General features: G+C 39.8%; 3 protein-coding genes across 5 annotated transcripts in view; 1 reads left to right on the top strand and 2 right to left on the bottom strand.

Annotated features, from left to right (window-relative positions):
* Positions 1 to 110: 110 nt before the first annotated feature.
* vsig10 (V-set and immunoglobulin domain containing 10) lies at positions 111 to 18,521 on the bottom strand. Its single transcript, XM_079690573.1, has 9 exons — positions 18,244 to 18,521; positions 17,853 to 18,164; positions 8,064 to 8,369; positions 6,460 to 6,750; positions 3,345 to 3,629; positions 3,013 to 3,126; positions 2,803 to 2,815; positions 415 to 557; positions 111 to 317 (listed from the first exon to the last, which is right to left on the bottom strand). Exons 1-9 carry the CDS (start codon positions 18,293 to 18,295, stop codon positions 229 to 231), a joined length of 1,605 nt encoding a protein of 534 aa, XP_079546699.1. The 5' UTR covers positions 18,296 to 18,521; the 3' UTR covers positions 111 to 228.
* Positions 18,522 to 20,828: 2,307 nt separating this feature from the next.
* pebp1 (phosphatidylethanolamine binding protein 1) lies at positions 20,829 to 24,350 on the top strand. Its single transcript, XM_079690575.1, has 4 exons — positions 20,829 to 21,033; positions 21,332 to 21,441; positions 23,379 to 23,479; positions 23,920 to 24,350. Exons 1-4 carry the CDS (start codon positions 20,899 to 20,901, stop codon positions 24,135 to 24,137), a joined length of 564 nt encoding a protein of 187 aa, XP_079546701.1. The 5' UTR covers positions 20,829 to 20,898; the 3' UTR covers positions 24,138 to 24,350.
* A 908-nt stretch (positions 24,351 to 25,258) lies between these two features.
* taok3a (TAO kinase 3a) overlaps positions 25,259 to 27,568 on the bottom strand; it is a 74,631-nt gene continuing 72,321 nt past the window's right edge. For all 3 annotated transcript variants that reach the window (XM_079690565.1, XM_079690566.1, XM_079690567.1), the window contains one exon: positions 25,259 to 26,584. In XM_079690565.1, coding sequence (XP_079546691.1) covers positions 26,423 to 26,584 — 162 coding nt within the window. In that variant the 3' untranslated portion in view covers positions 25,259 to 26,422. The remainder of the gene's footprint in view (positions 26,585 to 27,568) is intronic.

Below are 27,568 nucleotides of genomic sequence, written 5' to 3' on the forward strand. Positions count from 1 at the left end.
TGAGCAAAGGCTTTGTCACATCACATTCAAAATGCTGTAGCCTACAAACAAATCAATCAGAAATAAGCGTACAAAAATTCCAAACCCTTTTTTCCAAAAATAATAACAAATTCAAATAGATGATTCTTTTATTATACATGTATCTTCCACCGATTCCGTTCACATTGTCATTGGGAGAAAAAAGGTATTTACCTCAAATAAAACACGTATCTAAAAAACACCCGATACCTAAAATGTTACAAGATCCGCTGACGTTTCTATCCGTACAGTATCGTCCTGCAGGCTCTGGTCAGCAGTTTCTGTGTCCTCATGATCACCTAAAACAAAACAAGGGACATTGGTACTTTACTAAAGATTTGTACTATGTACTAACAAACCATCAAATCAATGTTAGGAGCCATGATGAGGTCATACTGGATGGGATTCGATGTATCTGGACGAGCGTTGTACTGAGTCCGTTGGTTATCGGAGGCAGCCGGGGAACAGCGTCCTGAAAGATCTGCTCATCATCCGACTCCACCAGACTCAGCACGTCTCCTTGGTCCTCCTCAATGCGCCTAAAGATTGGGAATATTATGATTTTATGATTGGCAGAGCGTTATATTTGACTAAAAGCTTTTAAGAGTGTCATTTTTCTTTAGCATTCAAAGCTTTAATTGAGGTTTTTGGGCTTTGAATGTCTGTCTTCATATTTTATGGCATCACCCTATGAAAACCAATTCCTTGATTACAACAAAGTGATTCCTATGATGAAATTAATAAGCATTGGTTATTAAATTAACTATCTTCATTAATTGAGCCTTTTAGCTTTGTAGAATTGCTGCTAGAATGCGAAAGCTAGTGCAAACTGTATTTGAACGCCTACCAAATATGGATTAAAGCAGAATATTCCGTTGGAAAGAAAACATGTTTTGATTCGTGAAATCTATCTTTTTCTCAATACATTTTGAGTTTTGGACCATGCAATGCTGTAAGTTATTGGAAATCTGTTGGAATCACACTGAACAACCCAAAGCAGCTACAATTGGAATATTATCCTACAAATAGTATAATTATACGAGTGTAATTTTTATCTTCAACTGTGCAAATATATTAACTCTGGAGCAACAGTTTGAAAGTAGGAGCCCGTTTCTTTAGTCAACGTGCACTTTACACCAATGCACATGATGCACAGTAACACCGTTTGAAAGTAGTCAGCAAATTCGCCAGGACAAATAGTGCTAGCTGGCAAAACATGGTTGTAAACAAATACGGTTTCAAATTCCAGAAATCTGCTGTACAAATATTTTATGATGAAGGAAATTGAGAACACTAAATGTAAACAACATGAGGTTTGTTTGTTTGCCAAAATAACTTCACAGTGTACCTGCTGGGCTGAGCGCACAGATACTATAATAGTGCAATCAATCTTTTCAACTAGTGCAAAAAAATACAAGCACAGTACTGCAAGCATATTCCGCAAAATGTTCATATACATCTTCATACTCTATGGGCCTTTCTTATTTCTCTAATTTCCCTGATCGACTCCTCGGTCCTCTGGTAGTGACCCGGAAATGGATTTCAGTGTGCCATGTTGAAGGACATCTCATTTCTCTAAATGCACTTCGAGGACCGAGCATCGAGGAGGCTCTCTGGAGGAGCTATAATCGAGGATACACTGATGGGTCCTCCACGGATTCTCTGCGGATGTATTTCCGGCAATAGTGATGTTTAAAAGACTCTTGACGCACAGCCGGACTTATCTCAGCCAATGAAAGCTCTGCATGCGTCCCCTGGATATTATTCTATTAACTGCTTGAATCGTGACGTGATGTTTACAGAGAGAACAGCTGTGAGGTCCATGCAGAAAGCAGAACAGTGTGTATAATATATATATCACTCAGTATAATAGGCCTACAGTTGGTTTGATGTCCTATGCTAATTTTAATACTTGTACAACTTTTGGCCCGTAATTTCATTTCCTCATTGTAGCGATTCTATTAGGAGAGTGCTCTCATACTTGTTTGATTCTGAAATTGTATATATTTATATAAATAATATATGTGTGTGTGTCCACATCTGTAGCCTGTTCTTGTCTCATTATACCGCACTGTGAATGAATTAAAAGTAAATATAAGTCGTCATGAACACAGTTCTGTCCATCAGACAGAGGGCTGCTGTGCCTCCTGTCATCATTAATGGACGTCCCTTTAAAATGACCGCTCAGAGGAGAGGAGTTCTCATTTCTCTAACCGCCTGCTGCTTCCCCTCCTCTCTCCTCGGTTCCCTTTCTCGATTCCTCCTCCCGCATCTCCTGTGGGCGGGACTAAGTCACGAGGATAGGAGTCGAGGAGGGGAGTCAATTCGAGGAAGGGAATTAGAGAAATGAGAAAGGCCCCATGCCTTGAAGCTGCATTGCATTCTGGTCTATTGATGCCATGATAGGTGCAGGAATTGGTGTCTTTACTTTTTGGATGAATGTACACCCGTAGGATAACACGGGTGCCAAATAGTGAGACAAGAGATCAGGCTATTTGATACAGAGATGTGATGTTAACTGCTCAAACTAAATGTATACATTTTAGCTTCAATGGTTGTATTCAATGTGATTTTTTGTATTAATATATATTCATAAGACATGACCTCTACAGTATGGTTATGCAGTTATTTACAGTAATACAAAAATAAGCTCCTACTAAACTACTTAACAAGGCAAATACTGAATTGCAGTGCATAATCCATTATGTAATTGCTGTTTTTAATCCCTTTCATTTAATGAATTGACTTAAATAAGCATGCGTATTAGATAGGTGATATACTCACCCAAAGCCATCTCCTGAAACAAAAACATGAAGAGAAATTGTGAAATTAGTACAAGCAGATTGTTATGTGTGCTCTCATTCAAAACATACGAGATGCAGTATGTAAGATTTTTTTAACACGGGTGCAAAGACTAATTATGCCATGGGTTAAGTCGGGTATTTGTTACATGCATTTGTAACTTCTTATGTCGCAAATATAAGCAAAAGTTACCAAGGCAAATGCGGTGTCGGCTGGAGTAAATTGTTTTAGCCACGATGGCGGCTATTCCCACGATCAGCGCAGCGATGAAGAAGCCGATGACACCTCCTGTGTATGCAGAGGAGTCTGTGGAGGAAAACACAAGGTAAAAGGTGAGGGTTATGGAGCAGAAAGAGGGAGGAGCAGCAGTTCGATCAGCATTCCAGAGGTGGAGAGACTGTGTTGTAGTAAAAACTGTATGTATCATGTGTAACTTGTCATACCCTCTGCCGCTACAGCTTTGATATGTTTACATATTCTAAATCCATTTACAAAGGAAAGCAAACTGTTGTCTCCAAACTCACTCTTCACAGTGAGGTAGACCTCCAGCTCGCGCACGGCGAGGGGGTTCTCGCTGCGGCAGAAGTACACGCCTTCGTCGTCCTTGCTGATGTTGTGTATGGTCAGCTTCAGGATGGCGCCTTCCTCCGTCAGGACGTACTTGGATCCTGGGATGATGTCCTCCTGCTGGAGCCCCTTCCTCCAGGTGGTGTTTGCAGGGGGGATGGAGACGTCCTCAGTGCAGGTTAGAGTAATGCTGGACCCCTCGAGAGCCGTGGCCATCGGCTCGCCTTTGGGGTACGGATATTCTGAGAGAGAAGGTCAGACATTAAAGGTCTCCTATTATACATGTTTAGGCATATATTATAGGTCTCAGATATATACAAATATATAAAGAAACATGTCTATGAAGTGTTTTGCAAAACAGATCACCCATTCTAGCCATGCCTCATATCCCTCTATTTCAGCCCTGTTAGAGAAGTAAGCCTACTGATTGTGGGTCCATAGGTTTAAAAAAAAAAAAAGAATTGAAAAAAGAAAAAAAAAAGAGGGGGGGGGGGGACTTCTGCAGGATAATTCTACCGCCAGATACTCAGCTAAATGCTGCCGTGATGAAACGCCATATCATGTTCAAAAAAATGTCAAGGATTATTTCTGAAACAGTATGGAGCTCAAATGCTTTTTCTCTTGCGGGTTTACCACAAGGTGAGTACCTTTTTTATTGCCTGATTTTTTTACACATACTCTCTCCAGTACAGGTTAGCTCTGAGTGTTAGCGATGCTTGCTAATGTAAACAAAGACCATATTACTTCCAAAACACGTTGCACATTGTTTCTGATAGCGACGTTTCTGATAGGGCCAACAGTGTTTCTGGATCAGCTCCGTTGTACCCCCTTTTTAGAGATTTGGGTATGCAGGAAAAGAGAGAGGGCTTTGTTTTCTGACACTTTGTGAGTTCACTTACACACCAAGGACACATATTTATGTATAAAAGACATACAAAAAAGTGCATTTTTTATGATAGTAGAACTTAGTACGATCACTTCAATTTGTTTTCTAGTTGACCCATGTGGGAATCGAACCCTTAATCTTAATCGACAAGTAAACCACTCATCTTCAAAGCTTTTATAAACATAAAAGAATGCAGACAAGCTGATGCAAACTAATAAACTGTCACATGCTTTTGCGTCATATCATTGTTTGCGCAATCCTGTCCTGTGATGATAACCCTTACACTGCAGTGACTAACTAACTCAGGGTTGCTAACTCTCACGCATCTGGCGTGTGACACACGCTTTCACTCTCAATCTCAATCTCACGCTCCCCAAACTATTCTCACGCCAAAAACAAGATGAACCGGCGATCGTTTTTGGTTGGTTATTTACAATGTTGAGTTGACAGCTGCTCAAGCTGTTGATCTGCTCCCTCCCCGCCCCCACCACTCTTAACATCGTTAACAGACAGCAGAGCAGTGGGAGCCGGTTGGTCAATCCCCGACCCGTATTGCGCATGCGCTGATCTAAGATCCAGTAGAAATTATAAAAAAGTAAAAGTCTGCTGCTTATTGTTCTACTAGGCCAAAATAGAGTCAAAGAGTATATGAGAGTGAGAGTGTGTTAATTCATATATTTGGCAGTTTGGAGTAAGTCTGTAGATTTGTTTGTGTGTGTGTTTCATGTATAGGCCTCTCACAATAATTAATTTTGTTGGATACATTTTCCCGCAAATTATTGCGATAAACGATAATATTCTCGGCACCGTTGTATGACCATTTTAGACCACTGACATAATGATAATATATAATAATAATTCAAGTACATCCTTTCAAACTGCTAGTCACATCCTCATGTAAATGGCAATTTATTGAGTTCATTTTTATTTATCGTACGATAAGTCAATTAATTGCTTATCGCGACAGGCACACAATAAAACAGTGGAAACAAACATGTGTTTGACTTTCATTATAGAATGAAACTTTGTGCCCTTTATAGTCTGTGTCCAATATTGTGTATTTGTATATATCCTATATATACGCTAAGGTTCCGCTGCTGACACGATAGCAGTCATTTAGTGCGCATATGTGTAATTAAACCCATGATATCAAAATCTCACTCCAGCCAGGTACCCAAAGTTGGCAACCCTGAACTAACTGTCTATATCCTGGATGCAGGGCTGTGTCCATCGAGGTGTGGTTGTAACCGCAGCAGGGCTTAAAATCTAAATAAACTAATTATGAGAAGGTTTTTCTAAAACCTATATCTTGATGTTACAATAAAGTTTACCCAGCGAGCAGTGCACAGGGCTAAAGAGTTGAAGAGCCTGTGTACTCTGTTAAAGAAAGAGCTGGGAGGAGGCACATTTGATCAGTAACTAGAGTACATTTCCTCTTACTTTAACAAAATATATTCTCCCAATTGCCTCTTGTGGTAATGTCTAGCCGTGCAGATCATTTTGTTTTAATTTGCCTACACACCACACAATTTTACAGGTGCTTTTGCTTTGTTAGAAATCATGCAAGATATCAGTAGTTTACAACATAAGGATTTGTATTAAATTATCAGCTTTGAAATGATTGTGTAACTGATTTTCTGCCTCCATACATTTTTGTAGATTATCCACAGGGGTCAGGCCTTTTCAAATCTATGAATGCTGAAATCTATTGACCTCAATTGCACTGGGGTGGAGGTGTATTTCAAAGCTTTAGCAGATGAACCTAAGTATGTATCTATAAACAACAATGTTATAAACTCTGGGTAAATACCGTAGAAAGTGGCCTTGTTACTGTGAGTAGTCTATAAACATCTCTCCATATAGTTATTATGCAGTAAACTCTTTATTTAAAGCTGCTAACATGTTTGAAATCATGTTCTCCTTAATGTTGCTGGTGTGGAAGCAAAAACATGTCTCCCAATAAACCTGAAGAACTAAAACCCTAACTACCTGCATGGCTATTTTTGCTAATGACCTTTTTTCTGGAATGTGGATGAAGAACTGGCCCTTTAAAGTAAATTAAGGTCAATGCTAAGAATACACTGTCTACAATCCCACTGAACAGTGTCAGTGTGGCTCTAAAGTGGAAAGCACATGAAAGATTTAGCAGGGTTGTAAAGAGGCTCATTTCACCAGCACATGCTTACTGAGGTTGAAGGAGCACGACTTCTGTTTCCCCGCAGCGATCGCCGGGTGGTGGGCCGCGCACCGCAGCGTCTGCCCGTCCTCCAGCATGGAGCGGTTCAGCACCACCGACAGGCTCTCCGTCACTTCCGACTTATAAACGTGTCCTTTCCAGCCGGCCGCCTGGTCCCCCTGGTCCTCCCCCCAGAGCAACTTCGGGGCGGGGTACGCTCCAAACCAGGTGCAGTTGAAGAGGACGTGGGAGGGGTCCTGTGCCAGCACCCACACACACTCAGGGTGTCGGTCCGGGACATCTGGGCAGGGCAAACATATCAGTCAGGAAATGGACAAAAGCTACAGAATGGTTTATACTAAGGATGCTTGATAATGTAATGATCAACATCAGGGCTGCTTTTTCTATATGTGCATCCATTACACTGTTTATTTTACACAATATTACAATTTTTATATAGATGGGGTTTCAAAAACTTGTAGCAAAACCCACTCAGGTATTTTCATTTATTTTTCCCATGTTTATCATGTAATTTGTTGTGTTTTTTTCATAGGGGGAGGAAGAGGGAAAAACGTATATACTTATATTTAGTTAATATGTGGTCTATTACTGTGATTTCCACCTGTTCCTATTTCATTAATAAGAATATTTCATAGTAGAGGTAGACCATTTATTTTTCAAAATAAATTCTATTTTATTTTTGACATTTCTTCCTTTTTTCTATACTTTCCCTGGAAATGTCATTTGGTAATAATGCTGAGACAATTGTGAGTTAAATCCGAGTTCAATAATAATTTTAAGTAAATATTGATTTATTAAGCATTTATAATATTGAATTTGTTATTTGTAAAGAGACTTTTGCATGTTTCACTGAATTGCTAAGCACTGACTGAAATGTTTATTATAAATGTGTATATCAGTCATTTTCTAGAAAATTAGAAGAACCTATTGTACCTTCAAAATAAAGTATTACCCAATCTATCTAATGTGTAACCATAAGGATATGCCTCGGCTAAAAGCAAATCATAAATATGTTGTCGTTGTTATTCTTCTACAGACAGGTTGATACATCAAAGTGAAAAACGCAGCTTGCCCTCCTGTAGAAAAGTCAAGCATCGGTGAGTAATTCTAGGAAGTCAGAAAAATCACAGGAAAATGCTGTGTTTGCTGTGTTTGCTGTGTGAGAGTTCAGGAAGTGAATTCAATGTTTCATTGTCTTAGCTTCTAGCTCTGCATATAACAACAGGTAACTCGAACCATCATGCTGTCAGTCTGGCAACATTTGAAAGTGCCTAGACTTTTTCTTGACTTTCACATGATCGCAATCCATATCGGATGCTTTTTTCCCTCACCTTATTTAACCTCTTTTAATCTCACCAGAAGAAGTACAGTAAACCAGGCTAAAGTCTCATATGGGCGCCAGTACTAAAACATTTGAAATACAATGCTATATGATATAGAATATGTATAACAATAGTTATTACTATATATTAATGGCATAATAAAATTAAGGCTTAATCTTTCTATTTTGAAGTTCCCCTTAAAAGCATCCCAGTAAACACGAGAGCTGTAGACAGAGAAGAGTATTCTGGGTATTCTGCCCGAGGTACTTACAGTATACCAGCAGCTCTGTGCTCTTATTGGCTGCCTGAAGAGATACAGTGTTGTTGGCCTTGCAGCTGTAGACTCCCTGAGCGCTGGGCTGGACGTTGTGGATCCTGAAGTCTAGCCAGGGTCCGGGGGCGGAGGCCAGCGACTGGTTGCTGGACCCTGCTCCTCTGAAGGCCCAGGTCAGCTGCTGGGAGGGGTAGGAGGAGCCGGAGCAGTTAAAGGAGACTGTCGAACCCCGATTGACGAAGAGGGTCCCGTTGGACAGGGCGGTGGCTGGACCAATCGACAAAGACACGTTTTCTGGACCATCTGAAAGAAGTAAAAGCAGCGCATTGTTCTTATGAATACATTTCAGGGCTTTGTGGACTTAATCCATGACAAACTGGAGTTGAGACCAGGGGGCGGAGTCACAGTCTTACACGCTTCCCTGCACTCTCTCCTGGGCAGTCATTCATAGGAATCCCGAACCCAATAAAATACCCAATATTAATGTTGTGTGTGTCTGCCCAAGGACAATTTAAAGTAAAACCTAATAGGTGTCATACATAATAACCTAATAAAAGTAAATTCAACAACTACTACAGTGCAACAAAACAGGAAGATTAAATGTGGTCTCTTAAACATAAGATCTCTAGCATCTAAAGCAATATTGGTAAATGATTTAATATCAGATTATAATATTGATATATGCTGTCTCACTGAAACTTGGTTGAGACATGAAGAATATGTCAGCATAAATGAGGCCACTCCACCCAGCCATATCAATATTTATATTGCTCGAGGCACAGGCCGAGGAGGTGGAGTTGCAGCAATCTTTGACTCAAGTTTATTTATCAATACTAAACCAAAATTAAATATACCTCCTTTGAAAGCCTTGTTTTTAGTCTTACGCATCCGACCTGGAAAACTTTGCAGCCAACCTTATTTGTTACTGTGTACCAGGTCCTTATTCAGAATTTGTATCAGAATTCTCTGAGTTTTTATCAAATTTGGTACTTAAAACAGATAAAGTAATTATCGTAGGTGACTTTAATATTCATGTTGACGACGATTAAAATAGCCTTACAGTTGCATTTAATTCTATATTAGATTATATTGGTTTCCGTCAGTGTAAATAAACCAACCCACCGTTATAATTACACTCTCGACCTTGTTCTGACTTATGGTATTGAAATTGGGCAACTATAAGTCGAACCGCATAATCCTGCTTTATCCGACCATTTTTTAGTAACATTTGAAGTACTGTTACTTCTACAAAGCATTAGTCAAAAGCTCCTGCAGCAGAAATCTATCTGTTAGTGCTATAGCCAAATGTAAGGAAGAGATTCCATCAATACTTAACTCTATAGTCTGTATGTAAGGGAGGAAACTTATACAAAATGTACACTACCTCAAATTGATCATGTTGTTGATAGTGCTACAGGTGCGCTGCGAATAAAATGAGACTATGTTGCTCCTTTGAAAAAGAAGAAAATAAAAAAACATAGACTAGCTCCATGGCATAATGCCGAAACCCACAAAATAAAGCAAAACTGGAGACAACTTGAAAAGATATGGCATTCAACTAAACTTGAAGAATCTCGTTTAATTTGGCATATTACTCTCAATGAATATAAGAAAGCACTGCGTAAAGTGAGAGCAGCTTACTAATCTTCATTAATAGATGAGAATAAGAATAATGCAAGATTTATTTTCAGCACTGTAGCCAGGCTGACAGAGAGCCACAGCTCGATTGAGCCTTTTATTCCCATAGCACTCAGTAGTAATGATTTTATGTGCTTTTTTAATGATAACATTGTTACTCTTAGAAACAAAATTAATGACCTCTTGCCTTTGACCAGTATAGTGTTATCAACAGCCCCCGGAAACGTAAGTTCTAATATTTCACTAGATAGTAAATTAGAATGCTTTTCAACCATAAACCTTGAACAATTGAATTAAATGATTCTTTCTTCTAAACCCTCAACGTGTATCTTAGACCCGATTCCAACTAAGCTGTTAAAATAAATTTTTCCATTAATTAACTTCTTTATTAAATATTATGAATATTTCTTTATTATCAGGCTATGTTCCACAATCATTCAAAGTAGCAGTGATAAAACCGCTTCTTAAAAAGCACAACCTCGATCCAGAGGTTTTAGCCAACTATAGAACTATTTCTAATCTTCCGTTCCTCTCAAAGATGATTGAGAAAGCAGTCGCAAAACAGTTGTGTGATTACTTAAAAAACAATGATTTATATGAAGATTTTCAGTCTGGCTTTAGAACACATCATAGTACAGAGACAGTTCTGGTAAAATTCACAAATGACCTTCTAATAGCCTCAGACAGGACTTGTATCTATTCTTGTCTTGCTCAATCTCAGTGCTGCATTTGATACTATCGACCATGATATCCTATTGCAAAGACTAGAGCACTTAGTTGGCATACAGGGAACTGCATTAGGCTGGTTTAGGTCCTATCTATCTGAACGCTCCTCAGTTTGTATGTGTCAACGATGAATCTTCCATGCAAACCAAAGTTAGCCATGGAGTGCCACAGGGCTCAGTACTTGGACCTATTTTGTTCACATTATGCTTCTATTAGGCAATATTATAAGGAATCACTCTGTACATTTTCACTGTTATGCAAATGATACTCAACTATATTTATCCATAAAGCCTGATGAAACCAATCATCGAAATAAAATTCAAGACTGCCTCAAGGACTTAAAAACGTGGATGACCTTAAACATTTTGATGTTAAACACGACCAAAACTGAAGTCATTGTACTCGGCCCAAAGAATCTACGAAACAAACTATCAAAAGATATACTAGTTATGGATGGCATTAATTTGGCCTCCAGTGAGACTGTAAGGAATCTTGGTGTTATATTTGATCAGGATTTATCCTTTAACGCCCACATAAAATCAATCTCACGGACCGCCGACTTCCATCTACGCAACATTGCCAAAATTAGGCATATCTTGCCTCAAAACGATGCAGAGAAGATAGTCCATGCATTTTTTACTTCTAGGCTGGATTATTGTAACTCTTTATTATCAGGGTGTACCAAGAAATCACTTAAGTCGCTTCAGCTGATTCAAATTGCCGCAGCTCGTGTACTAACCAGAGTTAGGAAAAGGGACCACATTACTCCTGTTCTGGGTGCCTTACACTGGCTCCCTATAGAACACAGGATATAATAAAACGTTATTCTTCTCGCCTACAAAGCCCTTAATGGGCAGGCGCCATCTTACCTGAAATAACTCATTATACCCTACTGTCCTACTAGGGCATTGCGTTCCAAGAATGCATGGTTGTTGGTTATTCCTAGAGTTGCTAAAAGTATGATGGGAGCCAGAGCCTTTTCTTATCAAGCTCCAATTTTGTGGAATCAGCTTCCAGTTTGTGTTCCGGCGGCAGAGACCCTATCTGTTTTTAAGAGTGCGCTTAAGACCTTCCTTTTTGATAAAGCTTATAGTTAGGGCTGATTAAATTCAGCCCCTAGTTTTGCTGCTATAGGCTTAGACTGTCGGGGGACACCTTACTTCTTCCTTCTCTCTGTCTGTATCTGTGTACTCTCATGTTCCGAATAACCCAGCTTCACCCACATTTTTTTGGTGTCTATCTACGCCGGGATCCTGAGTCGTGGCTGATCCTGTTGCTCTGTTGCTGTGGTCCTGGATCCTGAGTCCTGTGTCCTGGATCCTACATCCTGAGTCCTGGATCCTGAGTCCTCTATCCTGAGTCCTGGATTTCGAGTCATGGCTGAACTTGTCTCTGCGGTCCTGCCTGACTCATCATACTACTTCCCTGATGGCTCCCACAGGATTGTTGACATCTTCGTGGATTCATCTTATTATAGACACATGCATTTCCAAACATTTGGTCTACCTATGTGGTAAATATATTATCTTTTCAATGTGTACACACGGCATCTATAGCACGTCTGTCCGTCCTGGGAGAGGGATCCCTCCTCTGTTGCTCTCCCTGAGGTTTCTCCCATTTTCCCCTTTAAACTGTGGGGTTTCTTTGGAAGTTTTTCCTTGTACGATGTGAGGGTCTAAGGACAGAGGGTGTCGTATTGTCATACTGATGTTCTATACAAACTGTGAAGTCCACTGAGACAAATGTAACATTTGTGATATTGGGCTATATAAATAAACATTGAAACATTGACATTGATTGTTTGATGAGTAAAGTCTTTAATGGAACTTTGTAGGATGAAGGATTCTGTTAGACGTCATCAGGTCCCATGTCATGCTTTTCCGGTTATTACCCGTCCCCCTTGTGTGTTATGAAGGTTTTTATGCATGTAAACCAGGGGTGGGGAACCTCCGGCCTCCGGGCCGTATACGGCCCGCGAGACCATTTGGTACGGCCCTCGAGGTAATTTATAAACACACGCAAAAAAGAATAGAATTGAAGAAATATAGACCGCAAAATAATAAAATAAAAAGCGAGTGCCTGTTATCCTGGCCAAGATTAGGGTCCTTGAACACAACACGAGCCTGACGTGACTGACAGGGGTGCAGTTTTGACAGAGAGCACCAGATCGCCAGAACGCCAGAACGCCGCTCCGGCACTTGAGAAATTGCAGTACCCATAAGGAGCCGTACACATGCTGCAGTTTTTGCGTGGCTGTGTCTTTAGTTGAAAGCCCAGTGGGCGATCTGTTCATCTGTCATACTGATCATACAGTCAATAACTTTGTTGTTATTAGCATCTGGTTAGCTAGCTATGCTAACGAATATAAGAAGCTTTTTCTCCAACCAGTGAGGTAAAGGCACATCGTTATCATCATCCTTATTTATTTTATCTTTATTTATCTGTTTTTATTTTGTTTTACTTGCTTGTAAGCGCTTTGAGCACCAGGAAAAGCGCTTTATAAATGTAATGTATTATTATTATTATTGATATGATCATTATAGTTATACAAAAATAAGAGAATAAAGTAAACAGGTATAAAATACTGTATGACAGTAAAACAAAGTTGTCATTAATAAACAAGAATACAGTTTGAAAGGGGAGTGATTTGTAAAATATCCATAAAGAAAAATAAAATCTGCTTACAGTTCTGTTTCATATGGATGTTGAGAGATGTATCCATAGATCTCTTCATGTTGCTCTCAAAGTGCACCAGATTGATGCTTTTAACTTAAACATTTAAAAACAAATCTTCCCGGGGGAGCATGCCCCCCGGACCCCCCTAGAGGGTGTGAGGTACCCCCCAACTTAAATCATGTCTACATGGATAGGACACTAAATACATTTTCACACATCTTGTGTCCATATCTTTCTGTTGTGGTGGTCATGCCACACCGTGCACGTGCATGCATGCGCGAGTCATGGTAAGATATCTGGATTAAGAGGTTGCTTTTTCTTTGCACAGCATGAAAGAAAGGCCAAATGAATGGGCTGTGATTTTAGTTTTTTTAAGCAGAGGTCAATGATTTGTACGGCCCTCGGAGGATGTTGAAAAAATTGAAATGGCCCTCGAGAGGAAAAGGTTCCCCACCCCTGATGTAAACGGTCTGCAAAGTCACAAACCCTAAAAGTACACCCTGTAGCGACTAAAACTCTAACACAGAAAATACCTGTCTATGCTGCCCCAGAACGGCTCGTTGGAGATTTCTCTTTTTACATTGTTTTCTTCCTGGGTACAGTGACGTGCCCATACCCAAATGGACCCATTGGTCCAATCCGTGGAGCCGTTACGTTACGTCAGCGGAGCCATCTCTCTCGTTCAGATTAATATTGTCGGGTTTTTTCAGTGTTCTTTTTCTGCTTTGCCAAATGACACTGTGTCAAGTGACCTATTAAGAGTTGCCGTATGTAGTTGTCAAATATGGCGGACCATCTCTCACATGCGCACTGCAGATAGGGCAGGGCTGCAGATCGGGTAGTGACACTCATCCCTGAGATGGCGGGACGCGGCGAGGCTGTGAGTAGGTGCGTGACTGAGCACACACACAAACTCCCAGCCAGGCTCCGGGTGTGTGTGTGTGTGTGTTCGGGCTGGGTTTCGCTGTGTCTCGCAGATGGCCACTGGGCTCATAGGGAGGGGGGGACAGGAGCTCCAACAAGCCGTTTAGACAGAGAGTGAATACACATACTATACAGAGATGCTGTATGAGAAACCAATGTTATTTTGGAAAATTGCACAATATAAATCTATTTTAGTATACCTCAACAATGGAATTATGATCAGTAGAAATGGCCATGACATGGGACCTTTAAAACATATTGTTATTTTGTTAGTAAGATGTCATGTCTGCAAGTGTTAATGTTATAAAATATGTATACTTTTATCAAGACACAACTATAATATAATAAAAGTTTATGATAATGGTTATACCACAATATGTAAAGAACATTTTATATTAAAAGGAAGACTGAGTGAAATTCCTCTTTAAAACTTAATTTTCAAAAGTGAATACAACACATACAAAAATACCACCAACAATAAATCCTTGATAAAGTTAAAACATCCTGAATAGTCATTGTGAGGTTCTAATGTTTTTCTCTGTTTTGTGTCATTGTTTACTGAATATCTTGTGAAAAAAATAATATGAATTTGAAGGAATTGGTATGGTCGTGTCTGTTTCTGAATAATATACATTATATGACTGGATTATAATTATTGATGCATTTATATTTTAATTATTTCAAGGTTATATTGCTAGTGAGTTTATTGTATAATAACACATTCTAATATCTTTGGCATATTTATCAAATAAATAATTTGTCGATTATAAAAAGTATTGTATTTGTATTGATTAATTGAATGATTTCAACTTAATCATTAATTATAATAAATTACAATTATAGCAATAAAAAGGTATTATTATTACATCTTTGAGTGTCGGTCTCTGTGTTTTGTGGACTCTGAGGAAAATATTAATTGTGGCTAAACGGAGGTACTACGATTCCGTATCAGTCGACGGGCCCGGAAATAATTGTTCCCATTGACTAACATTGGGAAAGAGACGTCTGTAAATCGTTGGATAATTTTTTTTAAACTAAATAAAATACCCAGTATGAACATGTGTATAGCCCTTATTAAAATCATTCGGTCCTCAAGTTGTAATAACGTTATTCTGAGAGTTATTTTCCTCTGCATTATGAACGCGGATCCAACCCACGGGGCCGCGCTGCCTGGCACGTTCATGTGACGTGCTCAGTACTACATCATGAGTTTTACCTTGGATGTACAATAAGAACGGATTATATGAATATATGAATACTTTCGTGACGTTTCGCTCTCTCAAAAGTTGGGCCATTTTGTCTTCATGCGCCAATGAGCAACTCTCATACGAGTAACAAATGCGTCACTTCCGGGCAAAAAGTACGGCTCCGCCCACTTTTGGTGGAAAACAACGCTGTCATTTGAATGGCGGTCAATACAAATTCTGAAGATTTTGCCAATCCGATCAGAAATGTAAGAAAACCGTGGATTTTTGGTTCTTCAAAGAGCCCGATTACAATGGCCAGTCAGGCAAACAATTACATTAAGCCATTGGAAATCGACGATCGGGCTCGACATATGGTTAAAGCAGTAGGCTATTGATTTTCATAGATGAGAGTAACATCTATGTCAATTTACGGCCCCGCCCACTTTTGAGGGAAACAACGCTGTCATTTGAATGGCGATCGTGCCTGAAGCCACAGAGCTCTTCTTTTACTGTCCTTAGAGAAAGTACAGAAAAACGTAACTCCGGATTTGTTTTAATGTTTGAGGTGCAATAAACGACACAGCAGCTTTTTGGCATGATAAAACTATTATTTTCCGCCTCGTCATGAGAGTAACAGCTGGAGAAATGACAGCCTCGCCTACTGATTTTAATTTAACCATATATAGAGACCGATTGCCGATTTTTCAAATGATTTAATGTAATTGTTTGCCTGACAGGCCATCGTAATTGGGCTCTTTGAAGATCCAAAAATCCACGGTTTTCAAAAAATTCTGATCGGATTGGCAAAAACTTCAGAATTTGTATTTACCTCCATTCAAATGACAGCATTGTTTTCTATAGTGACATAGGTGTTACTCTCATCTATAGAGAGGCGAAGTCCCGCCCATCTACTTCCGACCCATGAGACCTTATTTCGGAAAAATTATGTATTGAAGTCAATGGGGAGAGAAAGATTATCTTTCGATCCCGTTTGAATTGTGCCACGAATTAAATCTTAAAAAATAATGAAAAATATGCAACTAGAAAGACTACAAATACCAGAATCCCGGTCCCGCATGCTGGCTTTTACGGAACCGACTAACTCCCCTTTTGTGTATGTAGAGCTCTCAACATGCCCAGAGTAGTGATTTTCACCTCTTTTAATACTTTTCGCCTCATTCTGAAAAAAGAAATCTGATTAAAAAAATCTAATCGATAGATTTATGATTCGAAAATTATAAAAGTAGGGTAGACATGTGGATATTATCCGGATGAACAAAACGTGCATTTATCTAACAGGTACGTTTCCCACAGATTTTATTTTGAGCTATTTTCTAAAATCCTATGGAGAAATCTCATTGCTTTTTTCTCGAGGGAAACAATGCGCAGCTTACTTCCGGGTTTTAGGACGCGTCACTGCAGCTCTCTCGTCTCCTCTTCACACAATACACTTTTCACGGCACACGTAGGCCTACATCAGCTCTGAATTATGTGAGATGACGTATGGTGGGGATGGCAGCTCAGTGCCCCTATGGTCATTATTTTTTGCCACACACATTATATTGAAAAATAATCTGAGCATGCGCAGTCTAGTTTTTACAGTCACCGTTCACTTAGACAGTGAGAGGGAGGGGCATGATCGGGTTTTGTCCCAAATGGCTCTAAACAGCTCAATAGGCACACACGTAGACACTAAAACTGTTAAGCCCCAAGGTCCCTGCCATTGGCACAGAACTCAAGATAAAAGTACCCTTATTACTTATCGTAGCTGCACATACAAGATATCCGATTAAAACTGAGGTTCCACAGATTATTTAGGTATATAGTATCATCACTGAGTGATCCGAACTTGCGACAGGGGAAGCAAAGACAGACATCACAACACGTACCTTTACGTAGCTTCTAGGGAGATTGTCTCACCGTAGCTGTTAATCTGATCAAAAGACGTGTTCAATGGCATTAAAACGAGAAAAAACGCAGCTGAATCGGTTAATCCATAGGTTGATAAAGTTTCTGGGCAATAATTTGAATTATTTATAATCCATAATTCCATTTTTATGTAAAAATCGCAGAGCAAAAGTTAGCTGCTAATGGGAGCCACCAGAGTGGCTGCATCAATCTTGATACAGGGTACTTATTATATGTTGTACTTTTGATCCCTAAAGCTTTTAGTCTACTAACACATCATCCAAGGTTAGTTTTCACTATAAGTACAAAATATTCTTGGACGGACACTATCATTTACAGTTTTTTACCATGTTCAATCTGAATTTTCTTTAAAATAAAAAACATCTATATTGAATCTGACTTTTCTACATCCAACTGACAGGTTTATCATTACTTCGAGAAAAAAAGATTATTAATATAACCCTTTTAGAAGGGAAGATATGGTCATTTGTTCTGGGAATGTCATTTTCGAGCCTGAAACCTGAAAAACAGGCTCGGGGTTTAACAGGTTAGAAGAACACAGACTAAAACAGCAATGTACAGACAAATCAGATCATTAAACATGATCTTAAAATATATGTTATATATATATATTTTTTGTAATCATTATTTGTAATACTTTCTGCTGACACTAGGTGGGGCTGTGCCCCACCTGCCCCTAATGTCCAGCCGCCACTGCTTCACTTACTTGTTACTTGTAGCAGGACACGTGCGTGAAAGGTGTTGTTGCCTGGTAGCGTGGAGCTGCACAGGTAGGTGCCCTCATCCCTAGGTAACACTGCCCGGATGTTCAGACTCCCGTCATGCAGCACTGCGAGGCGCTGTCCACCGAGGGAAGGGCTCGGCGAATAAATGCTACCTTTGACAACTTCTTTTCCGTTTTTTATCCATGACGTTAAAGTCGGTGTTACGTTACCGAGGGTGTAACACGGAAGTATAGCGACGTCTCCCTTTTCGGCTGTCAGGGCCGTTTCGGTTGAGCCACTACCCGAAACTGCAGCTTAAGAAGAGAGAGAAAAAACATAATGTAAGCCGAGTTTACACTCACCTGAGGCTGTGTGGACACACCATTAACTCACCTGTCACACATAAACACATGTGTAGAAGCGCTACAGGTGTGACTGTCTTCATGTTAACTCTCCAAAAGCCTACATCGCCTTTAAAAAAGAAAGTGAACAAAAGGGCTTCCCGTCCAAACCTGCCTGACTAGTATACCTGTGTGAGCCTGTCGGAAACACACCGAGATACCTGGGCCACCAGTCCGCCCATTATAACACCAGTAACACACTATAGCAGGGAGCACCGTGACACGGGGTGAACTCTCCGCAGACCTGCTTTGTTTACTAGAGTATGCTGATCCGGAAACTTTGGTACGAATACACCACGCCCCGACCTCACCTTGTTAAAGCTACAGTAACACCATTTATTTTTCTTCTATATTAAGCATACTGGAATGACTACACAGGTAGTCCTGTTATATCGGTGTTTATAGATCTGTAGCTACTGCTTTTTGGTTATCTGTTCATCATTGAGCCTGTAAACAGCATTTGAAGATCATCTCACATAGAAATATGAAGCAGAGGAAGTTTACTCGGTTTTTATACAGTTAAGGAATATACATACATACATATAAGTTATTGTAATTTTCATTGTAGAAACATATCATTCTTATAAAATACATGCATAACATGACGTTTTCTGAATGATAAAATCACCTAGCAATGTCTCATTTAGCAGTTACATGGTATGTTGTAGTAAATAAAGATCATAGGTTTGCTTATAGTGTTATTGTCATTTCATTCATTATTTACAAGACTGGTTATTTCATTCTGGTGAACATTCATACATAATTTAACATTAGCATGTTAACAATTGAGGTTCTTTATAAACAAGCCTTAACAGTTATGGATAGAAACTCATTAAAACACCATCATTGCAATATACTGTCCAAATACAAACTTTTAAGTTTTGATGGTCTTGTTCTGCTTTCAAGAGTTCGAATGCTACAACACATTGAGGAGCTTTGTTCAGCTTCGCCGTGAGCAGGGTTGCAGACACTCGAGATCTGCACTAAATGCAAATATAACCGTCCCTCTGAGGCACACTGCCTTTGCACAATCTGCATTTTCATTTATGGCCATCAAGCACTGGAAAACTCTTCCATTTGAACTTAAAAGCTGTACTGACTTTAACTAATTATCTTATGGTGCAAAACAATTTATATAAAGCAACCAGTCATGCCAACATTAATTACACTATAATCTGAGTTTTTCCATTTTAACTGTATTGTAATATTATATTTTAACTGTAGCCTAATATGTATTATTTTATTGACCTGTACTTAAAGGTGGGGTAGGTAATTTTGGAGAAACCAGCTCGAGTGCGCTAGAATTTGAAAATACACAGCCGGAAAAAATCTGCCACTTCCTTACAGAGCCCCTCCTCCAACACACACGAAGGCTAACAGACAGGTAGGCCATCCAGTTAACTGCCGGGCCGGCTAAAATGATTGGTCATGCTTTTTACAGCGCTACGGCTTCCACAGATGAATTGTTTTTATGTATTATTGTCAAAGCATTTAACATATTCATTGCTATCAGGATGTTAAGAGCATTCCATGGAATATAACAAAAAGTGTTTCTGAAATAAGTTACATACCCCACCTTTAAATCATGTTTTATAATTGTTTGTGTGATAGATATTATGCAATATTTTAGTGTTTGTTGATTGTTGTGTCCTGCGTGAGGACTGCAGATGGAAATTAGCCATTTGCTATAATCTGGCATAATTGATATATTCTCTTCTCTGAGATGAATGTATGTATGCATGGTCCTTGTTGAAATGAATACACAATACATGGAATTAATAGGAAGAACATTTTGTATTATGTGAGAGTTTTAAGGTCAGTGGCATAGACATCTGAACCACTACAAAGGAGAGAATAGGCACCATTTATGTAACACAATTGACTGAAATAATAGGATCAATGAAGTTACATCTTCATAATAAGACACAAATACACATTCCTTTGCTAAAATGTAAGAAATACTCCTCAATTTACAATATAAAGTAAACAATTATCTTTCTTTTAGACCCCAGTTTCTATAAATGGGATGTTTGGAAACAGAAAGTACTGTATGTTAATGGAGCATGGGCCCTGGAGGGGGGTCAGCCACAGAACAGTGATTGACAGATATTTCAGCAAATCACAATCCAAGTGGCAGAGAAGTGGCAGAAATGTGACAGCGCCCTCTGACGGTCGCTTGCAGCTGGGGTAGTTTGTACCGTTCATGGGTAGTCAGATTGCTCGGAAAAAATACACTTCACCAGCCATTATTCGACACAAGAAGCAACACAATTAACACATACTAAACTTCCCTCTGATTTGACTTGATGAAGGAAAGCCAAAATATGACTTATATAATAATACTACTACAGTGAAAAAAGACAACAAACTTGGTAACGGTCTACAAATGGTAATTTACATCAAAACTATCAGATGTCACTTTAAAAAAAACCTGCTTATATAATTTTGTTCAATACTGATTCATAAAATCTCACAATTATATTTTTGATTAAGGTGATTAATTGTTCAGCTAAAGACGCTTATTGTTCACTACTGCCCATTTCTCCTAGTAGTACTTGAACGCTCCACTTTTGGCAGGTTTTGTGTTCATGCTTGAACAGCAGTACAGTAAAGTGGATTCAGCAGCAGGAGAACGTCACAGGTCGAAATGCCCGCAGATTTGAGCCAGTGGACCGGGGACCTTGCCCTAACGGAGGTCGAGGAGCAGCCTGCACAGCCCCTGACCGTTAAATACGACTCTGTGGAAGTCGACGAGCTGGGCAAAGTCCTCAAGCCAACACAGGTTAGTCAGCTATTGTGGGCTAACCAAGCTAACAACCCAGCTATTGTTAACACTGCGTAATTTCTGTGTTTGCTTAAAAGCTGCTGAGCGAACAAGTCGTATTTAGTAGCACAAACGAATGCCCTTTACTTAATGTCATATCGGCCTGGTTGCAAACAATGAATTGGGTTAGATAATGTGTCCAGCGTGTTTGCAGCTGTAATAGACGGTGAACAGCGCCTTCTAGCGGATGCAACGCTGCTAAAGCTAAGGCATCTAAACATCAGTTTTAATAATCTCCCCCCTTTTTCGCCTGCAGGTGCAGAATAGACCCTCCTGCATCGAGTGGGAAGGATGTGACTCCAGCAAGATGTACACCTTGGCCCTGACCGACCCTGATGCTCCCAGCAGGAAAGACCCCAAATTCAAGTGAGAAGAGATTTTTACTGTTCTTAGCTGTTTCAGTGCTGTGGGCGGAACGGAAACCAGACTGGAATTTTGTCAAAGAGGCCGTTTAGTTGGAGATGGTCCTGAAGCTGGGCGACAACTACATGTCTAACTGTCTACCAGCATGTCATGCACTCACTGGCTGTGGCACAACAAGTAGTTTGTACAGAATAGGAAAGACAACAGCATTCACCAAACTCAAGACCCATCTCAGCGAGCTCAAAGATCTGGCCCATTTTGGACTCTCTGCCAGCTTGGAAGAGTCTCTTTTCGCAAGAGAATTTGCGCTTCTGCTACATGGAAAAAAGAAAAAAGAAATTGGGCTGATGTGCACAAACTTGGATGAACTGAGGTTCATAATTGCATCAACAACAGATGCAGCCTCGGAAAATCTGCCGCCAACAGAGGATGCATTTCAACAACATGTACAAAGAGCAATGTTTCAGACAGCGATATGGTGTCACAGCCCGAACCCAAACCTTTGTTATGGAGTCCTGCTGGCAGAGGGTGGATTGGCAGGGGGTGGATTGTCAGAGATGGGGTCATTCAACCAGTGCTATTTACAAAACCCCCAGCACCTACAGAAGTGAGAGACATTACTCACTTGTATTGCAAAGATGCAGAGTGTGGAGAGAGTGGAAAGTGCCAGTGCCTCTCTGTTGGCCTTCCCTGTACGGAGTTCTGCACCTGCTGTGCAGAATGTCAAAATGTTTCCGCTAACGTTTCTGAGGCACCTGACATTTAACATTATATTCTAGTATCTATATACTTGACCTCTCACAGAATTATTTGATGAATTGTAAACTGTACTTTGAATTAAGGTTCCAGTTTCAATAAAACCTGTACTATGTACACCTATGTTTTAGAGGTTTGCCATTTAGAACTAATACACTTGATTGTATTGGGTTACTCTTATTCTGACTATTTGGTGATGTAGTTCAGCCACCTGGTATTTCCCTCTCCAAATATAATGACCATCAGAGTGAGCATTCTTAACTTATAGGCTATTGTGCCACTTCTCCCCCATTCGGAATTTGACCTATGTCTAAAGAAATCTCATTTGCAATAGAACTGTAACAGATATTTCCGTGCAACTACTGGTTAGTGTTCAATAGCACCTTAGACAATTCAGTAATGGTATATCTTTTAGGGATCTGTTTTTCTGATAAATGAGAGAAAAGTGATTGAGTCCTATGTTCCTATCACCAAAAAGCACAATTTCCGTCTAAACTAAAGCTAAGTTTACAGGACTATAATTCAGTATTTTTTTTGTTAAATAATTGTCTGACTATTTGGTGATGTAGGACAGCCACCTGGTTCATACCTCAGCAAATTTAAAGAGGATAAGAGAGGCTTTTCAGTCACCTTTCCCACATTCAGCCTGGTCTAATTTGGCTCTTTTTCAGGGATTTGGGTAGTTCTAAAGAACAACCCAAAAAAAAAATGTTTCCCCCAAAATAAAATTTGACAACAATCAATTTCATTAATCGGAGACCCTAAAGATAAGAAAAATCATTGTTGTCATTTGTTCTACCTCGGGTAGGGGTATCTCGAAAACTAAAGCCTTTTTTGAGGACTTGCTGCTGGACTATTAGATCATCATGTCAAGTGGGAAATAAGTATTTTTGTGTACGTTTTTGTGCTTCTCTTATTTTCCTACGATACTGTTATGATTGGCTGTGAATAAGAAAATATGAAGGACAGACCATCTATTTATTTATATATATTTTTTTTTTTAGTTGAGAAAGGGGCTGGTAATATAAGATTATTTTCTTCTCCCTACTGCTTTTTGGGTATGGTGTGTTTATAGCGATATGTTTTGTGAATAATTGTTATAAATTAAGTTGTGCATATATCATGAACGGAATAAATACAAATGAAATGAAATCATAAATATGTATTTTTGTCTTTCACTTTAGGGAGTGGCATCACTTTCTGGTGGTCAACATGAAAGGGAATGATGTTTCCTCTGGCTGCGTCTTGTCTGACTACGTGGGCTCTGGTCCTCCCAAGGGAACAGGTGAGAGAGAAGGAAGCTTAGAGAAAAGCTTTAGCATGAAGGCGGTTTTCAGAAAGACCTGTTAAACCTGCTGTTTGAATAACGCATTATTGGATGGATTAGCTCTTTTATAATGTCCGGGTGAAGTTCAAAAAACAAAATGTCTCTACACATCAAGACTTTTGCTTGAAAATAGTCTTACAGACAGAGGGCAATAAACTTTACTTTCCACTGGTCTGTTTGTGTAGAAATAATGTTAAGATTAAATAAAAATGTCCACAGATAATGTAAGATATGTCTGTAGCAACCGGTTTTGTAGTGAGGCACATCTACAGCCTTCGCCATGGTTAATCTTGAACAGTATCTGCAGCCTTGCATCAATAATTGACTGTTTTAGGACATTATTTTCCGGCAGAACTGTAACATAATATTTTAAACCTGGACCTTTGCCCCCCACCCAGGCCTCCACAGGTACGTGTGGCTGGTGTACGAGCAGCCGGGCAGCCTGTCCTGCTCCGAGCCCCCCCTCACCAACCGCTGTGGAGACAACCGTGGCAAGTTCAAGATCCAGAGCTTCAGGCAGAAATACAGCCTGGGAGTCCCGGTGGCGGGGACCTGTTACCAGGCAGAGTGGGACGACTACGTCCCCAAGCTGTACGAGCAGCTGGCCGGGAAATAGATGAAAAAAACTTGACCCCATAGCGTTCAGCACTTAGATTTCCGATACGAGTTGCCATTCTTGCAAGGAGCAAAAAAAAACAAACAGGAACCAAACATTTTGTGTGCCACCTTAAAGTATGTTTCTTTTCCCACTGATGCCTACAAATGCTGTGACAAAAAACTCAATGATGTTAACTGCACTCTTCTGCAATAAAACTGTTAAACGGTGAAATGGTTGCGTTATCCTTTCTAATGTTTTATTATCCTGTAAGGGCTGATCAATGTTTAGAGACCCGTTCGGCCAACTTGAATCCTACATTACACCTTAGTATTAATAATATACAAATATAGTTTACATTTCAAATGTGTTCTATTTATATCTCAGTAGGTAGAGCAAGGAGTATACATTTCTTTTTTGGAGGTGGTTACATTTGGCAAGTGTTTTTTGTCAGCAGTTACAATATACACACATTTGGGCTGGGGGAACTAGGACCTACAGTACATTTAGGTCTTGGCCCCTATTTCTCTTTAATCCAGGGGGTTACTTTCATTGCTGTTTGGTCCACACAAGCTTGAGGTCATATGTCATATCATAACTTACCTTCCAGGAATCATTTTGTGGAACAGCAGAGGTTATTAGTTAAGTGTAATGCAGTCATGAGTAATCATCATGACCTTAGCTCGGCTATCAGACAAACGTTTGGTGAACTTTGTTCTTCCTAACAACCGGTCTTAATATGTGTATTGATATCTCATTGTGCATTTATCAGCCCTACAATACAGTAGCTGGAAATCAGACTGATGTTTTCTTACTCATTTCATTTGTATCTTAAAAAAAAGATGCCAAGGCCTACATTACAATGGAGTAGTTGCCGCTGGATTTCATACTCATAAAACGTTTTCTTTAGGTAGATTATATAAAACTGTGCACAGTGTAAGTGATGAAATGTTGAATACTTGACCAACCATGTTTCCAGTTAGTTGTTCAGATAAGAGCTCTTCAGCTGTAATGCGTGTTGTCAAGATGAAATGCAAAACATTTAAACTTCTTTAACAATCATCTTTTTGCTGTTATACACAGTGAATATGATTCATAGGAGTAATTCATATTAAGGCATATATATAACAGCACACCCTTAGTTTGTGTGATGAGCACTTTATTTACAAATATAATTAAAAGCTCTGACAGATTCATGCTTTCTTTTAACCTGGAAAAAAAATTAAAGTGCATGCAATAATAAAGCATCATACTGGTCTGGTTTATAAGAAAATACACAGCTTGGGAGTTGTGTAAAGCAAAAAAAAAAGGTAAAGAAAATCAGATTGATACGTGGCTGAACCTCAAATACTATCTGAGGAGGGGGGAGGGAAAAAAGCGGCTTTAAAAATTCTTTTTTGATTTGAGTGACAGTTAAAATACAATACGAAAATAAGTAAAAGCTCTCCATAAATCCTTCTATACACAAAGTACAAGTCCCCCCGCCCACCCCATGAAGCCCTTTGTGCTAGCTGGGAGTTGGAGTTTATTATTATTATTATTCACATTGGCTGCCAGTGCAGAGAAATCAGTCAGTTCCAGTACCATGATTCAAGCTCCCCTCAGTAAGGAAATTCACCTGTCACAATTATAATGAGCGTACCTGTATGTACACGATATGCGCGTATCAAATTATTCAAATTTATCATAAAAATGTCCAGGTGAATAAATACAAAAAAGTGTTGAAAGATGCGGTGCAGACTGACGGCCGCGGAAGGATCAGCTGTTTGATTTAGCGCTTTTCTTTTTTTGCATCACTTGGGACCCCAAAAATCGAACTAAGCAAAAAAAAAAAAAAAAAGACCACCTTGCAAAATGCATGTGTGTGTATGTCGCTCATCCGACCGCCCTCGTTTTTCTCTCCCTCCTTCTCTCGTCTTCCACTTTAAAGTCACAACAAAAGTGTCATCATTGCACAAGAAACAAGAAACACCGTGACTAGGTTATCATTTGTCTTACACAAAACATGACAACTACAGGAAGTTATCCAGCATATTTTTTTTTGTCATCTTGTGACACCACGAGAGGCAAGGAGGGGGAGGAAGTTCAGGTGGGTTTGGGAGGAAGAGGTGGAAAGGGGGGGGGGGGGGGCAATAAAACCTGCCATCCACTTTGTCTGAGCACCCCCCCCCGGAAAACACACTGAATTCTGGAGTGGGTATTTTCTCTGTGTCTGTGTGAGGGCGTCAGCAGCTGTGAACACCTGCACTGTCAGGTAGAAGGAGAGGGACGGCAGTGAGGGACGGCAGCAGGGGGGTCTCAGCCCCTCATCTGTAGTCGTCCTTGGGGAGGTCCAGGGTGCACAGGTTGCCGAAGCCCAGCCTCATGCTCTCCATGTCGAAGGCGTCGGTCTCGCGGTCCTGCCGCTCCAGAAGGTGCTTGATGCGGTCGGTCCTCTCCTTCTGGATGGAAACCAGCTCCTCCTCGATCTGAGGGGAACACAGGGGGGCACGCAGGGTTCATATATTGGAGGACACTTTAATAAAAAACAAAAAAATACTATTTGTCTGTCGAAACTGAAGGTACATTGAGGAGGGGAAGTGGTGTTTTGTACTCTGATAAAAAAAGCTTTGGGGGCATCTTCTATCCAAGGTTGAAAACAAAACAAACAGTTATGTATTTGATGTTCTGTACAATCTTAAAAGAGGTAGAAACAATATTTTACCTGTGTCTCAATGTATAATAAAAAAAGTTAAACTGGAAAAACTATTTATATAAAGCATCTTTCCTAATCAGGTCAAGCCGATGACTTGTATGCGTAAGAACAGCGTGAGTGATACTAAACATATAACATATGACTCAATATGCAGTAAATGTCCCAGTAAGACAAATCAGATATCCAGCCTGAATACAAAACCAGGCCCTGTAATAATATAATACAACCACGATCAATGGGGTTGATAACCCACAATGGGGTTGATAACCCACAATGGGGTTGTGAAAGTCAAATCATGTGATTTGAGATAAGTCTACACCGGGCTACGGTAGGAAAACAACCATGAGTGAACAACCTCAGCCATAGCAGATAGATGATTGGAGAAATATGACTAAACTAAACCCAAGATTAGGAATAAAGTAGATTCATTTCAATCAGTTGTCCAACGCCCATCAATTAAAGACATACACCTAAAATGTAAACAGTGTGTGAGTTGAGTATTGTTCTCTGGCCAAATACCTGGCGGGCTTAAGTTGTCCTGAAGAGTGCAACAGGAAAGTAAAAGAGACACCTTTTAAGAATGATCTGCACACGCCTGCACAGTCCTGACGCAGAGGTGATGTAATGACACAGTTTTAAGGAATGTTAAGGGACTATTTAATGGCTGTTTTTGGAAATAATCTGTTTAGGTTTACTATTTTGTGGTTGGTATTTGCCAGAGGCAGATGCAAATAAATACATGCAGGTGTTGTGTGGT

Source organism: Notothenia rossii, assembly GCF_949606895.1.
Source record: "Notothenia rossii genome assembly, chromosome: 6".
In the NCBI taxonomy this organism is placed as follows: domain Eukaryota; kingdom Metazoa; phylum Chordata; class Actinopteri; order Perciformes; family Nototheniidae; genus Notothenia; species Notothenia rossii.

Excerpts from the sequence above, each read along its gene's own strand:
- vsig10 (XM_079690573.1), bottom strand. The coding sequence starts at position 18,295 with ATGAAGACAGTCACACCTGTAGCGCTTCTACACATGTGTTTATGTGTG. Across the intron at positions 6,751-8,063 it reads CACAGAGCTGCTGGTATACT|ATGTCCCGGACCGACACCCT; the intron begins GTAAGTACCTCG and ends TGCCCTGCCCAG. Across the intron at positions 3,630-6,459 it reads GTCGTGCTCCTTCAACCTCA|AATATCCGTACCCCAAAGGC; the intron begins GTAAGCATGTGC and ends CTTCTCTCTCAG.
- pebp1 (XM_079690575.1), top strand. The coding sequence starts at position 20,899 with ATGCCCGCAGATTTGAGCCAGTGGACCGGGGACCTTGCCCTAACGGAG. Across the intron at positions 21,034-21,331 it reads AAGTCCTCAAGCCAACACAG|GTGCAGAATAGACCCTCCTG; the intron begins GTTAGTCAGCTA and ends TTTCGCCTGCAG. Across the intron at positions 23,480-23,919 it reads TGGTCCTCCCAAGGGAACAG|GCCTCCACAGGTACGTGTGG; the intron begins GTGAGAGAGAAG and ends CCCCCCACCCAG.